The following is a 13752-nucleotide window of genomic DNA, read 5'->3' on the forward strand; positions in this document are numbered from 1 at the left end:
GAAGTGTTCCTGTTGTCACATCTTTCTCCCTCTCACTCCAAGGGCCACAAAAATAAACAGGCAACTTGTCATGCTCTGGCTTGTGATTCCTCAAAATCTCATCCCACCACCTTCACCGCTACCTTAAGTCATGAGAAAATACACTGATCTTGTGGGAGCCACGCTGCTGAGATACAGCGTCAGCAGCAAAAGGGGTATTTCTCAGCTGCAGTGGTGGTGACCGATCTGCCCCATAATATCAACGAAAACACTGTGTGGGGACGGGTTTGGACTAGACGTTAGGATGCAGGATCTACTGGAATGGAGTCAAAAGTAAGGTTGGATTAATCTTACGTTCACAAGTTGGAAGTTTACTCCACTGAACGTCATTTCCTTTAAGCTGACAGTAGATGAAATTACTCCCATTTAATTTGTACCTAAGTGAAAATACACAAGGAAAGAAAAATTTGTGTAACTATGCAGAAACAGAGAACGATTTTTTTTTCCCCAGTACCAGTATGATCAGGAGTGTAGAAAAGGCAGTTATAACGCAAGCAGATGCGTGCCCGTGTCCTGCAGTGCCACCTCCTCCCTAGCACGTTGCTTTTGGATTGTAAGAATATAATACCTGTTTTGCTAAAGTTTTGCCAGAAAAGCAAACGACAGCAGGCTGCTGGCAGACCTGCTCTGGTCCCTGCTGGTCTCTGGGACCAGGGAGGAGCAATAGGCACCTACATTTCATTAAAGTGGCTTTTGGATTGGCTCGCTGGAAGCTAACACACCTTGTTCTGACAGCACCAACACCTTCCCCAATCTCTGAATTACATCCTCCTGTCCAAAAAAAATTCATCATTTGGACACGACTGATGGTATCTGATCTTGCCTAGATGGATAACATCATCCCTCCACCCTGGTGTGTACTGCTGAAGATTAACTGAACCCCAGAAGGGTGGGACATGCTGTCACTTCCTAAAGTCCATCCTAAGGGAATAGCTGGAGGAAAAAAAGCTCTGTCAGTTTGAAGCAGCTGCAAAGCCTGACAGAACAAGGCAGCTGATGCCAGCTAGCCCCTGCCAGGGAGGGAGCAGTACTGGCTGCAGCCTTAAGAGCTTAATTTTGCAAGTCAGTCTGCTGCGACTGTGCCCTGATTGAAAGCAGGCGGAAAGCCTGAGTCAGCTCACTGACCGATGGAAAGTGTGCTTCACTGCAGTTCTCTAGCTGAACATCACTGGATTTTTAAAATTCAAAAATAGCCCCTTTTTATTCAATAGATCTCAAATAGGTTAAACTGACATATTTTAAGTAGCCTGGTCTGAAGTTTATAGTTATAAACTGATGGTACAACCAGCTCTGTTGGGATAGAAACCCTGGGGCAGTTAAGTTCCCTCTGGATGACACTTGAAGGAAAAAGCAGCCATCACTTCAGACCCCAGGCCCTTCCCTCCAGCTGTGCCTCGTTCCTTCCCAGCCCAAAGCTGTGATTCAAGTGGGAAAAGCAGCGCCACGCTCCGAGCAACACTGTAGGAGCGACATATTGTGCAATAGCAGCCCAGCCCCTAACCACAAGTTCATTGCACTGGCCCGGAGTTTGTGTTGCAGCATCGAACGGCATCGCCCCGCCACTCACCCGTCCTCGCAGAGCACCTTCGCCCGGGCACCGAACTGCAGGTCTGTGAGAGCCACCGTCCTGCCCCCGGGCAGCGCGCCGGGCTCGCCGCAGGACCTCCCTGCCGGGGAGCGAGGCCAGCGTTACGGTAACACGCGGTGATGGAGAGACAAAAAGGCTGAAGAAGGGACGGACTTAGAGGGTTCTACCCAAAGGTACCAAAGCGTTTTACTTCTCCCGGGCTGGCAGAGCCAGGATCAGCTGTAGGTGAAGGTGTGGATCCCCGTAAGGCTCCACCTCACAGCGCTGAGCGCAGGAGAATATTTGCAGAGATATTTCCAACTCAACAGAACGGCAGTGAGTTACTCAGCTGTGAAAAATGTATTGCTGCCACATCATCACTCAATATTATATCGAAATGCAACGCTAGAATTGCAAATCGGCATTTGTCCTGTGCGGATGCCGTGTCCAGATGTGAACGTATTTACTAATGTGAAAATCTAAACAGATCTGTTCATGCCAGCAGCAAAAAAACCCAAACACAACACTATTGATACTCCTGCTGTTAAATATTAATGTCAAGGAATATCCACCTAATTTGATATTAAGCGTGTAGCTGTTGGGATGACAATGACCCGGCTGCATTCCAGCACGCGGGCTGGGAGCAGCTCCCTGACCTGCTTTTCGGAGATACTCACTCCTGCACAGCTCGGCAGCTTCCGACCACGCCAGGTTTTCAAGGCAAGTGCTGGTGGGGGAACTTTCCGAGGTGTTCTCGTAGCCGGGGCGGCAGACGTAGCTCACGTTGGACCCAACAGGAAAGAAATTAATCCTCTCGTCCGCCTTGGACAGGGCAGCAAACCGCAACCTTGTTGGGGCAGCGCAGCTCCCTAGCAGTCAAGGAAAGTGGGTCTGGAGGAGCTGTTCGCTGGGAGACACGCGAAATAAACCCGGGCATCACGGCGCCGTGGGAAAGCTCCTCGCAGGTCCCCTCTGTGGTCACCCCAGGCTGCTGCTCTGCCGAGCATCTTTGGTAAAGCACAGGCAAAGGGGTGTCAGCTGGGCAGGCAAAGCCGTTAGTGGGAAATGAGGAGTTGGGGGCACGTGCCGTGGGGCAGCGGGCGCTGCAGCCTCCCCCAGCCTCTGCCCGCCGGGGCTCGGGAGGCACAGGAGCACCCTGGGCTCCAGCCACCCTCCCGCTGACCCCCACGGTGACAGGACGGACCCTGCACCCATCAGCGGCTCGGACGAACGGCAGTGGAGGGAAGCGGGTTTGTGCCGTGCCAGGAGGATGGTGCCATCGCAGAGCAGCCACCGAAAGGAGGAGAGATTAAAGCCAGGTGAGAGGCAGGGGAGGGGGCTGTGTCTCAGAGAAAGGAGGTATTTACGGCCGCAGGGCTCGGGCAGCTTTGACCAGCGCGCGCCGGGCAGGCACTGCACCGTGTCCGACCTCCCGGGGATGTTGATGGCGCCTTCGATGCACGTGTACGTCACCCTGGATCCCACGGGGAAGCTGCTGGCGTGCTCGTCGCTGGATGGTCTGGAGTGGTTCATGCGAGGTGGGGGCCCACAGTCACCTGCAGCAGGAGAAGTCATCGTTGGGTGAGGACCTCATGCCCTGGCCCCTTCCCCAGCCCCAGCGAGCATCCCAGGAGGCACCGAGCAGGGCTGCATCCGAGAGAGCATCAAGAAGTGGGTCTCCAGGCTTGGGCCGTGGTGGCATCACCCACCCCAGCCCCCAAGCAGCAAGGTGGGATCCGGGCAGGTCTTGCTGGTCCTCCCCATGCATCCATACCCATCATCTTGCTGGTCCTCCCCATGCATCCTGTGCCCCTGTACTTACCGTGAGCCGCAGGCATGGCTAGGAGCCCCAGCAAGGCCAGGAGCAGTGCGGGGTGGCCAGACCCCCGTGCCCCAGTTGGTGCCCCACAGCTCAGGGTGCCTGGGTGCTTCCCCTGTCCTGGTTCTCCAGACTTCATTGCAGCAATTTCTGTGCTCCTCTGTCAAGCACCGTTGGCTCCGAGGGGCTGTTTCTGAAGCTGGGAGGAGATGCAGCACAGCAGACTCAGCCAAGCTTCTGGAGCAGTGGAAACCTTTCCAGAACACCCATGGAGCTAAACCCTCGGGCAGGGACATGGAGAGCAGCTGGGGTGGGGGACAACTGTCATCTACAGGCAGGGGTAAAGCCTCCTGGTCCTCCTGCCCCACCGTAAGGGATGGGGGAATAACTCCACCCTTTTATTTGTCCTGAGACCGGCAGTTAGCACAGTTTTACCAAAACCAAATGCTACCAGAGCAGAAAATACCCCCACCCAGCCCCAAGCTGTATCCAGGGTAGGAAATTGCCTGCTTAGTTAGTTGCTGGCAGGTAACGCAACACAGATCTTCCATAAGCAAAGTTAGTGAAAAAAAAAACAAAACATAAAAGCATTTTCCTTTTTGTTTGCTAATTTGCCTGACTCATTTGTAATTAGGAACGGGTGTGACATCTGCCTACTGACTAACACTGAAAGATCCTGGCTGACATCAGTCAAGGCTACTCAAACACACTCCTAGACACGCATGGGATGTAACACCCCGTTCTTACTCATGCTTATGGGTTTCGAGCCTTGCACAGGGAGTCAAGGCTCTTTCTGTCCCCGGAGAGCTCAGCGTGGGGGGAGCGAGGTGTCACACCGGGAGGGTGCAGCCCTGCTCTCCCTGCGGCACAGGAGGAAGAGGAGGGGGTCTGAGGATGCCTCTCACCACGGATCTCCTTGCCGTGCCGAGCTGTGCTGTGCCCACCACAGCTCCCGAGTGCCCCAAGGACCGACCCAGCTGCCAGGGCTCAGCTCTCAGCCAGAACAACCACTGGACCACGCTGGGAGTCTGCCTGGTTTACAGCGGGTGTGACACATTACAGGGCATCCACGGTTACACCCGCTGCCCTCCCTGAGCTCCCCAGCAAGGATGTGTTGTGGGAGGGAAGGCTGCTCTGCCTTTTCTCCCGGTGGGGACAGCAGGGATAAGGCTCTTTTACAGGTAGAACCACTCTGCAGCATCCTGGCCTCATTTCTGAAGCGCGGGGAGCTGCTGATGGGTGTGTGGGCAGTGCTGAGCGCTCACTTTGCCTCCTGACCCCGTGGCTGCTGTCCTGCCTGTGCTCAGGGAGCAGCAGCCCAACCAAGCACTGATCCCTGAAGCACCTCTTCCCTTTACTGTATCAGACAAAATCATTAAAAGCCAGACACAGCTGTCACTACAATTGCAGCTTTATTGTGATCTCGTGGTGAAGGAGCACTGGTCTCATCACAAGATGTGCTAACAGAGCGCTTCCCTTTACTGGACATTGCAGACAGTTCAGCTGCATCTTTTTTTACACTTTTATTTCCACCAACTCCTCTTGGTGCACACACAAAGATGCAGCGAGTGGCCTCAGCTACTTCTGTCCTGCTTGAGAAGAAAACTTGGCATTTTTATTTTGCTAGAAAACAGGCTTTGAATTTTTCTTCAGTGTGCCTGCTCTGAAGGTCACGGCTAATTAGGCAGTTAAGCACTTGTGCACAATAACGAACACAACATACAGGAGCAGAGCAGCAATGGGCTGTACTGGGTTGCAGCTGAAGAGGCGCAGCAGCTGTGGGGCGAGGGTGGGTTGCTGGCTCTGACCGTGTCCGTACAGCATCTGTTCAGCTCTGACAAATTTACTTTCCGCTCAGTTCCCCTCTAACTGCGCACTTGGCAGTACAACAAACATCTAAATGCAAAGCTTTAAACGTATAAAGTGATGGACAAAGCTAACGCAGTGAGCTCGAGCAGAACGAGCCAGAAGCAGCCACTTTCTGACTCCCCATATGACCAAATCACCAAATGTGTTCCTTGACTGACTGGTAAATTTTGTTCTGGCTACTTAGGTATTAACACAAATTAGAGTCATCAAACCCCTCAGTCAGCATGATTACTCAACACGCAAAGAGGACGGTTCTCATGGTACCAGTGGTGACAGTCAGCTGTCTGCTGTGGCTTTTAGCTCCCTTTCAAGTTTCTGGATCTCCAGGTACAGTTTCCGGACTTCCAGCAGAGTTTTCAGTTCTGCCAGAGGAACTCCACACTGGAAAGCTTCCCTGTTTCGAAGAATCTTCTCGCACATATCACGCTTTTTCTTTAAAGGAACCAAAACAAAGACACAGGGCGTGAGACCCTGCTGCAGGGACCTATGTGCTGAGCATCCCCTCAATCAGGCCAGCCCGACCGTAACAAGGCAACCACATTAATGAAGTCGGACCAGTGCTATTCCAGGCTATAAATGGGGCAAAATACAGACAAAAGCTGGAACTGGGCAATACTCACACACGTGGGTGGTGGTTTCCAAGTGCCGTTTGCTGAGCAGGTAGCTTCTGAACGTACTGAGCGAGGGCTGTCACGTCTGCAGTAGAAGACCAGAGTATCGTTCACCTCGTACTGTTTTTTAAGTGAGTAAATCACCAGGTCCTCCTCTCCTGGGGGCTGGGGACACTGAACTGAAAGGAAAACGCACGCCAAAAAAATAATGTAATGGGAGGAGACGGAGGAGAAAACACCCTGCACATTCCACCTGTGGCTGGTGGTTCAAAGGAGCAGCAGCCCTGGCCTGGCACCCACCTGGCTGGCAGGTGGGCAGGGGAGGGTGCCAGGCGCCGTCAGCCAGGCACCGGCTCTCGGCATCGCCACGCAGCACGAAGCCTTCATCGCAGGAGAACCGCACGGCCGCCCCGTAGGGGAAGACAAAGCTCTGCGGAGTCATCCGTCCCCTCTCGACTGCGGGCCTGGGGCACCGGACCACTGCGGGGAGAGAGCAGAGGGGGAGCGGTGGGGTTGGCTGCCGCCCTTCCCCGGGGACCATGGGGAAGCAGCCCGGGGGGGCACAGCTGCCCTGCCTGGTGCTCTGCATCAGTTTTACACTCAAGGGCAAGAACCGACCCTCGTCTGCCTGCAGCAGCCCCAAGGATGCCCTGCCAGTCCCTGGCGTTACCGGGCAGCTCGTGGCGCTGAGACCTTTGCACAGGAGCCAGAGGAGCTGCACGGTCCTTAAACCGCTCTGGGCTTGGAGCTCCTGGCCCAGGGTAGGTAGCGGGGCAGACAGGAGAAGCGACTCACCCCTGCACTCCGGGGCAGGTCCGCTCCACGCCAGGTTCACCCCGTCGTCGGAGGTGCAGTAGATGGAGCTGTCCCCGATGAGGGACAGACCCTCGGCACAGCTGTACGTCACCTCTGCGCCGTAGGGGAACTGCTCCCGTCCCGAGCCAGAGTGCTGCCCGTAGGGGATCTTTGGAGGGGGGCCACAGACTGCGGAATAAAGCGAATTGGCAAGGAAAGAAGGGCACAGTTATCATATTTGGGTGATAATCAAAATCACTTCTAGGAGATCAGTGCAAGAGTTAACTTCATGTTTGTAGTGCAGCAAATTCACATGAAGTTGCTGCCTGGCTTCTTGCACCTCCTACACCAGCTCAAGGCTCCCACCCAGATCACATCTGGAGGTAGAAGACACCTCAACGCTGCCAGCCCATGAGCCAGTGACCATCGTCCTGTTCCCCAGAAGCAGATGCTGAAGACAGGTCACCCACTGACGGCCGCTCCTGAACACTGATGCATGAGATGCCTTCTCAGCCCTGCCTTACACATACCTTTATCACAAAAGGGTAACGGGGGAGCCCAGCTCGCATCAGCCTGACACTCAGTCAAGTCCTGGCCCCTGAGGACGTAGCCCGAATCACACGCCAGCCTCAGTCGAGTCCCAGCTGTGTAGTCATTTTTGCTTTTATAAATCTCTCTTCCATGAGTAGTATCTGGCCTCGGGCAACGAAGTTCTAAAACCAACAGAAAATAAAGGGTGTAATGTATGTTCAGAAAGAGCTCCAGGGAAGATGCTTTTTATGGAGAAGACAGTTAGCAGGATCAAAAAAAAAAGGTGACCATCATCCAGATGCAGGTCTCAACGCTTCCTTTGTAACTCCAGAGGAGTTTCTGCTTCTACAGTCAGATTTTTGTGAGGCTCCTGGGAAAGGCACGTGCTGCAGAGCTGGGTCCGTGCCTGACCGAGCCTCTCCTCGGGGCCCTCGGCACCACGCGCTGGTGTCACCCCGGGGCTGCAGGCCCTGCTCTCCCACTGAGCTGGGCACCTCCCAGGCAGCGTTAGGGCCAGGGACAAGGAACCATCTACGGTCTAATCCTGGCTGTGAGGCGAGGCGGAGCAGGCTCTTTCCTCCTGGCAAGGTTTTCCTGAGCTTGGGGGCTCAGGCTGCTTCCAGCAGCTCGCTGATATCGCTACGCTGCCCCGTTCCTAGGTGATTAGATTCAGCAGTGTCAGTTATTTATGCTGTTGCATTTTCTTCTGAGGGAGGAAATGCATTGAGAACATCCTCTGCTCCAAGCCTCACGTCAGCAAACCAGCCCAGCTGCCATCCAGAGCACAAACCACATCCCCTTCCAGCTGGGTAAATGTCTCCCAGACTTCTCAGGAACCTCCTAAGCCTCTAAGAGCTACCAACACCCACCCTTCCCATCCCACCTCCCCAGACATGAGCTCAGCCCCCTGCCAAAACCCCGTCCTCTTTCCACAGCAATCCCCAGGCAATATAATGATCCACCTGGACCTTTTGCTGCCTATTTCTTCTAAACACAGGAGGACTAGATCTGGGGACACAAGGCAGTGGAGCAAAATTCCCCTTGGCTACTACTGCCACCATCTAGGGCCACATGTAGATTTTTCTGCGAATGTCAGCAGACAACTACGCTGTACAGAGCGGCCCAAACCTTTGCAGCAATAAATAAGTAGTCGCCAAGTGAACACGCTTCACCAAGTCTCGCCTACCTGGAGCACACTCTGGTACTGCTGGGTCCCACATACCATCACTGGTACACTGAAGCACAACGTTATTGCTACGACCTTTGAAAGCATAGCCGTCATTACACGTAACTTCAAGGCTGTCTCCATACACATAATCATATTTCTCTTCCCAGACACGTAAGGGCCTTCCATTCCTGACATCCGGCTTTGGGCAACGAATTCCTGAGAAATGCCACAATTAGCAAGCACAAAACCACGGCGAAGCCATCTGGGTGACAGCAGGTTCATTGTGAACAGAAGGACGAATGCTTTGTAAGACACATCACAACACTGATGGCCCCAACGCCATCCCTGGGCGCTCCTGGGGTCGGGGTGTTTGCAAGGGACTCCGCGACTGCAGCCTCCCCTTGGATGGAGCAAGGGGCCCTCAATGACTTTTTCCACAGGTCCAAAGGACTGGCACAGCTGGTGAATACAGCAGAGAAAACCCTGTGGCTGGGGAACAATCAAAGGAGTTCAGGAGTCGCAGCAAAGACTAGAGACGTGCCAAGCTGGGCACCTCGAGCGTCCCCCTCTCTCCCCTACCCTGTGATTTGCACACGCAGTTTCTTCGTTAATAATTTTGCCAGATCACCAGAGTAAACAAGCCAAAGGAACACACACTTACTTTCGCAGGGATGTGGAGTTTCAGTCCACGTAAAATCTGGCAGACACCTGATGTGCCGTGTGTTTTGTCCCGGGCTGAACTGGTGGCCCTCCCTGCACTCGTAGGTAATGATAGTCCCCACAGGAAACAAATTGCCAGCGAGTTTTGCTTTAACGGCGTTATGCACATCTGGAGGGTTGTCACAGCTGCCTAGGGATGAAATCACAATTTAAGGACACTGCCAGTGATAAATCAGCGAGGCCCGTAATGGTGTGTAACATATCAGAGAGGATTCGGGGAAAAACTGTGGGCTCAAACTGTTCTTTCCGAGATGCACTTAATCATCTTTCAGTAATGCTAAAGAGTGAATGCAAAGGAGACAAAACCAGATTAATAATTTTGGACTGCATGGTGATTTTCACTGTTATAACAAGATGTAATTTCTAATAAAGTTTATACTATCTGAGGCTCTAGCAACAAACTTTAAAAATATTAAAGTTAATGTGGGAGAGGGGCTTTTTACAAGGGCAAGTAGTGACAGGACAAGGGGGAATGGTTTTAAACTGAGAGGGGAGATTTAGATGAGATATTAGGAAGAAATTCTTTGCTGTGAGGGTGGTGAGACCCTGGCCCAGGTTGCCCAGAGCAGCTGTGGCTGCCCCCTCCCTGGCAGGGTTCAAGGCCAGGTTGGATGGGGCTGGGAGCAACCTGGTCTGGTGGAAGGTGTCCATGCCCATGGCAGGGGGTTGGACCTAGACGATCTTTAAGGTCCCTCCCAACCCAAACTGTTCTATGATTCTATGATTAAGTATAGAAAGGTTAATTTAGCCCCTTTGAATGCCACTGAGAAATCCTCACCAGTTTGAATGGGACAAGGCTTTAGTCTCTATGGCCCCAAGTCACAAATTCCTAAAGTCACCTTAGTGACAAGAAAAAAAAAAATATCCAGAAAGTTAAACCTCGGAGCCATCCCCTTCACGACCTAATGCTGTTGTAGATGGGTGGGAACGTCACCGCAGCGGAGCAGCGCTGGGGCCACCAACACTTACTGAGCTGGCAGAGCGGCAGCGGAGGGTCCCAGCGGCCGTTCTCCGTGCACGTGGAGGCATCGCTGCCGTTCATGGTGTAGCGGAAGTTGCAGTCGAACATGACGGTGTCCCTGTAGCCGTACTCAGCCCGGTACCTGCTCAGCAGCTTCCCGTTCTCCACGCTCGGATGCTCACAGTTCACCACTGTGTCAGGGAAATGCCACCGCTTAGGGAATTAGCGGTTGTGCTCAAGAGGGGAGACGAGGGTATTAAAAATATTCTCGTAGCATAAGATCACAGACTCACAGAATCAACCAGGTTGGAAGAGCCCTCTGGGATCATTGAGTCCAACCATTGCCCTGACACCACCATGGCAACTAGACCACGGCACTAAGTGCCATGTCCAGTCTTTTCTTAAACCCCTCCAGAGATGGTGACTCCACCACCTCCCTGGGCAGCCCCTTCCAATGGCTAATGACCCTTGCTGAGAAGAAATGCTTCCTAATGTCCAACCTGAACCTCCCCTGGAGAAGCTTGAGGCTGTGTCGTCTTGTCCTATCGCAGACAGGACAAGGTAGCAGGCTGACGTGATGTTTTTGAACTCCTTACTCCATATTACAGCATTTTTGTATTAAGGCAAAGCGTAAAAAGAACATAGGAAAGTCAGCGGAGGGGCTGGGGCTGCCGCAGCGCCCCGGGGAGCAGCTCACCTTTGCACTCCGGGGCTGGCTTGCTCCAGACACCATTTATGTTATCTGTGGTCGTGCAGAAAATAGAGGCATCTCCCACCAGCGAGAAAGGTCTCTCACCCCTTCCGACCGTGTGGCACCAGTAAGTGATGGAGGCTCCGTATTCAAAGAGCTCTTTGTCAGCTCCGCTGTGCTCCCCGTTAGCTATTTCTGGAGGGGGTGGGCAGGGTATTGCTGGGGAGGGAGAGGGGAGGAATGGTAGAGGGAGGAGAAAGAACGAGACAGAAAGAACTTAATTCATTTTGAACCAAAAGCCTGGTAAGAAAAAAGTTGAAACACGAGGTGCCAGAAGGGTCAGAAGTTAAGAGCAGGTCTCAGGAAAGCTGCATGCAGGCAGCAGAGCTCTGACCCGAGCACTTTTGGGATACACCAGTCTCACATGCACGTGCCTTACTCCCAGATGGTGAATAATTTTTTTCTGCAGGATGATGCAGGAAGAAAAACAGACAGAAAAAATGCCTTTGCAGACCCCCCCACGCATCGAACTGCTGAAATCCTCAGCAGGGCAACGCGACGGCTTCTTTATCCATCCGCAGTGACATTTAAGCAGTAGATAATTAAGGAACTCTACTTACGCTCACAGATGGGAATATCTCTGTCCCATGTAACAACCCCATTTTTAATCACACATTCAATTTGAGAATTTCCAACCAGTCTGTACCTGTGTGAAACAGGGGAGAGGGAATTACTTGACAAACTGTTTTGGTGTGTTACCCATAACATCACCATCAGGATGGTTCTGGCTTCCTTATCATAATTACAGCTGATCAGAAATTTGCCATCAATGTCAGTTTTTCAATGACACGCTGGCTTTTGACAAAATCATTTTTTATATTAAAAAAAATTACATGGTTTCTAAGGAAAAACATCTACTTTATCAGCCAGCTGTAGCTATCACTGCAGCTCTGAGTTCAGTATTGATGTCTGGTCTTCAAAAAGACACTGAAACATTGGAAATGGTTTAGAAAGGGCCAGGGGAGTGAACTTGAGTTTGAGAAGAACTGCCTCAAAGTATAAGATTAAGAAAACTCAGTCTTAAAGCTCTCAAGGGAAAGCTTAAAAGATATTTCAGTCGGCAGTTACCTACAGTGGTAAGGCTCTGACAGCGCAGGCTGTAGTCTAGAGGGAAAAGACTGCAGAAAAACCTCTGGGGAAGAAGAGGACCCGTGCCCCAAGTCCTCCCGGCTTACCCGGTGTTGCAGGTGAAGTTCGCTGATGAACCAAAACTGAACTTTTCTGCCAGGACGAGTCTGCCGTTGGCTGGCTCTCCGGGGTAGCTGCACGCCTTTGCTGGGGGACAACAGGGCTGGAGTTAGTTCTTGCTTCAGTTTCTTGAAGAATCAGGAAAAACGCAGCAGGAAAGCAGAAGACTCCTCCAATACTGAGCAAGGGGATGGACCAGAGACCTCCAGATTTCCCCTCCAACCCTAAGTTATTCCATGATCCATGGCGCATCGTGACCTGCAGCCTAAGCGGGGTTTCGCAGTAACCCTGGCAAGAGCGACAGCGTTTCTTCACAGCTAAAGGATTCTCCTACTGCAAGTTTAAAATACATCTTTTGAACCAAGAGTTACAAAGTGCCTGAGCAGAAAAACATCCTTTGAATCAGCAATCAAACACAGCCAGCACCAAAGCAGATTTCAGCTTTCGCCATCATTGCCAGCACGCAACGGGATACAACCGGTGCTTCAGGTCAGGTCACTCATCTCCCACCATCCCATGAGGACACTGCCCCAACAAAATGAGCTGACAGCATCAGGGAATAAAAACAAAACCAAAAGCCAACCCAGAATATACTCACGTGTACACATCTCCGTCGATCCGTGCCACTTGCCGTTCCTTCCACAAACAAGGACGTTTCTGGCAGCAGCATTTCTCGCGTAACCTGGCCGACAGACGTATTGCACCATGGAATTGTAGGGAAACGTGGTGACGCCCTGGAATTCTGCTTTTAGTTCTGCAGACGGGAGACGTGGTGGGACATCGCAGGCACCTACCGACAGAAGCGCCGTCAGAAAAAGCAGCAGGAGTTCAGGCCTGGCTGAAGGTCCAGGCGAGGACACTTCGGTGGCCTTAAAACCCCTTAAAGCCCAAAAAAAAGAGGAGAAGCGCAGCCTGTGACCAGCTGAGGCTGGCAGGGACAGAGGAGGAGCGGTCCTGTGCCCCTCACACCTCCTCCAGCAGTTTCAAAAGCTGATCACAAAGTCCAGATTAACCATTCCCTCTCCCCAATGAGGATCAATCGTTGCACTTTTTTCAGCTGGAATAATTTTATGTCTGTTTTACACAGAAAGGAAAAAAGGCAAAGGAAGATGGAGCCTGATCACAAAGGCTTACAGTGTTCTCCAAATGCAAAGGCAATGAGGAAAAGAGAAGGATCCACGTCTTGTGAACCCCAGGAGAAGGTTTTCCTTCGACGGATCTTAGTTTATCCCAACGGACTCGTTCACTTACTCTGGACAGCCACAACAAGAGCAGCGGCAAGGAGTAACCCAAGGACAGCGGTGCCATCCCTCTGCCTCCCCGGCTCCAAAGCTGGCATCTTCCTTTACTCCTGGCCGGAGATCCCACAGAAGTTACCACATTCTTTTTCTAGGCCAAATACCTGCAAAAATAACCAGAGGGGGTATTTACACTCAGGATAACTGTAGCTCGCACAGGCAGGTCTCATTTCTCCACCCCTACGCAGTTCCTACAGTTGTGGCTGAGGACCAGGAGGTGCAGGAGCTACTGGGGACCAGGAGGTGCTGGAGCTATTGAAAAAGTTCCCTGAAACTTATCAGTAAAACATTTTGTTTTAGTAATAAATCTCTTGGAAGGAAATCCATAGTCAGATGAAATCCTGCCGGAGTCAGTACAATCCCCTAACAATAAACTACGTGCAGAGAGAGAAGCATCTAATCAAAAAGATACACCAGTTTTGTGCAAATAACATT

The 13752-nt window shown here is 52.1% G+C and overlaps 1 protein-coding gene across 1 annotated transcript in view; it reads right to left on the bottom strand.

Annotated features, from left to right (window-relative positions):
• The window catches only part of LOC137674272 (uncharacterized), a 53705-nt gene that overhangs the window by 39483 nt on the left and 470 nt on the right, over window positions 1–13752 (bottom strand). Inside the window, 18 exon segments of the mRNA XM_068419516.1 lie at window positions 334–416; window positions 1607–1706; window positions 2284–2475; window positions 2974–3080; window positions 5149–5201; window positions 5583–5726; window positions 5915–6084; window positions 6206–6385; window positions 6701–6889; window positions 7231–7413; window positions 8418–8615; window positions 9061–9249; window positions 10089–10271; window positions 10778–10990; window positions 11392–11477; window positions 12007–12106; window positions 12618–12809; window positions 13271–13421. Of these exon segments, the coding sequence (XP_068275617.1) occupies window positions 334–416; window positions 1607–1706; window positions 2284–2475; window positions 2974–3080; window positions 5149–5201; window positions 5583–5726; window positions 5915–6084; window positions 6206–6385; window positions 6701–6889; window positions 7231–7413; window positions 8418–8615; window positions 9061–9249; window positions 10089–10271; window positions 10778–10990; window positions 11392–11477; window positions 12007–12106; window positions 12618–12809; window positions 13271–13358 (2650 nt within the window). The 5' untranslated portion in view covers window positions 13359–13421.

Source organism: Nyctibius grandis, chromosome 27, assembly GCF_013368605.1.
Source record: "Nyctibius grandis isolate bNycGra1 chromosome 27, bNycGra1.pri, whole genome shotgun sequence".
Taxonomy (NCBI): Eukaryota; Metazoa; Chordata; class Aves; order Nyctibiiformes; family Nyctibiidae; genus Nyctibius; species Nyctibius grandis.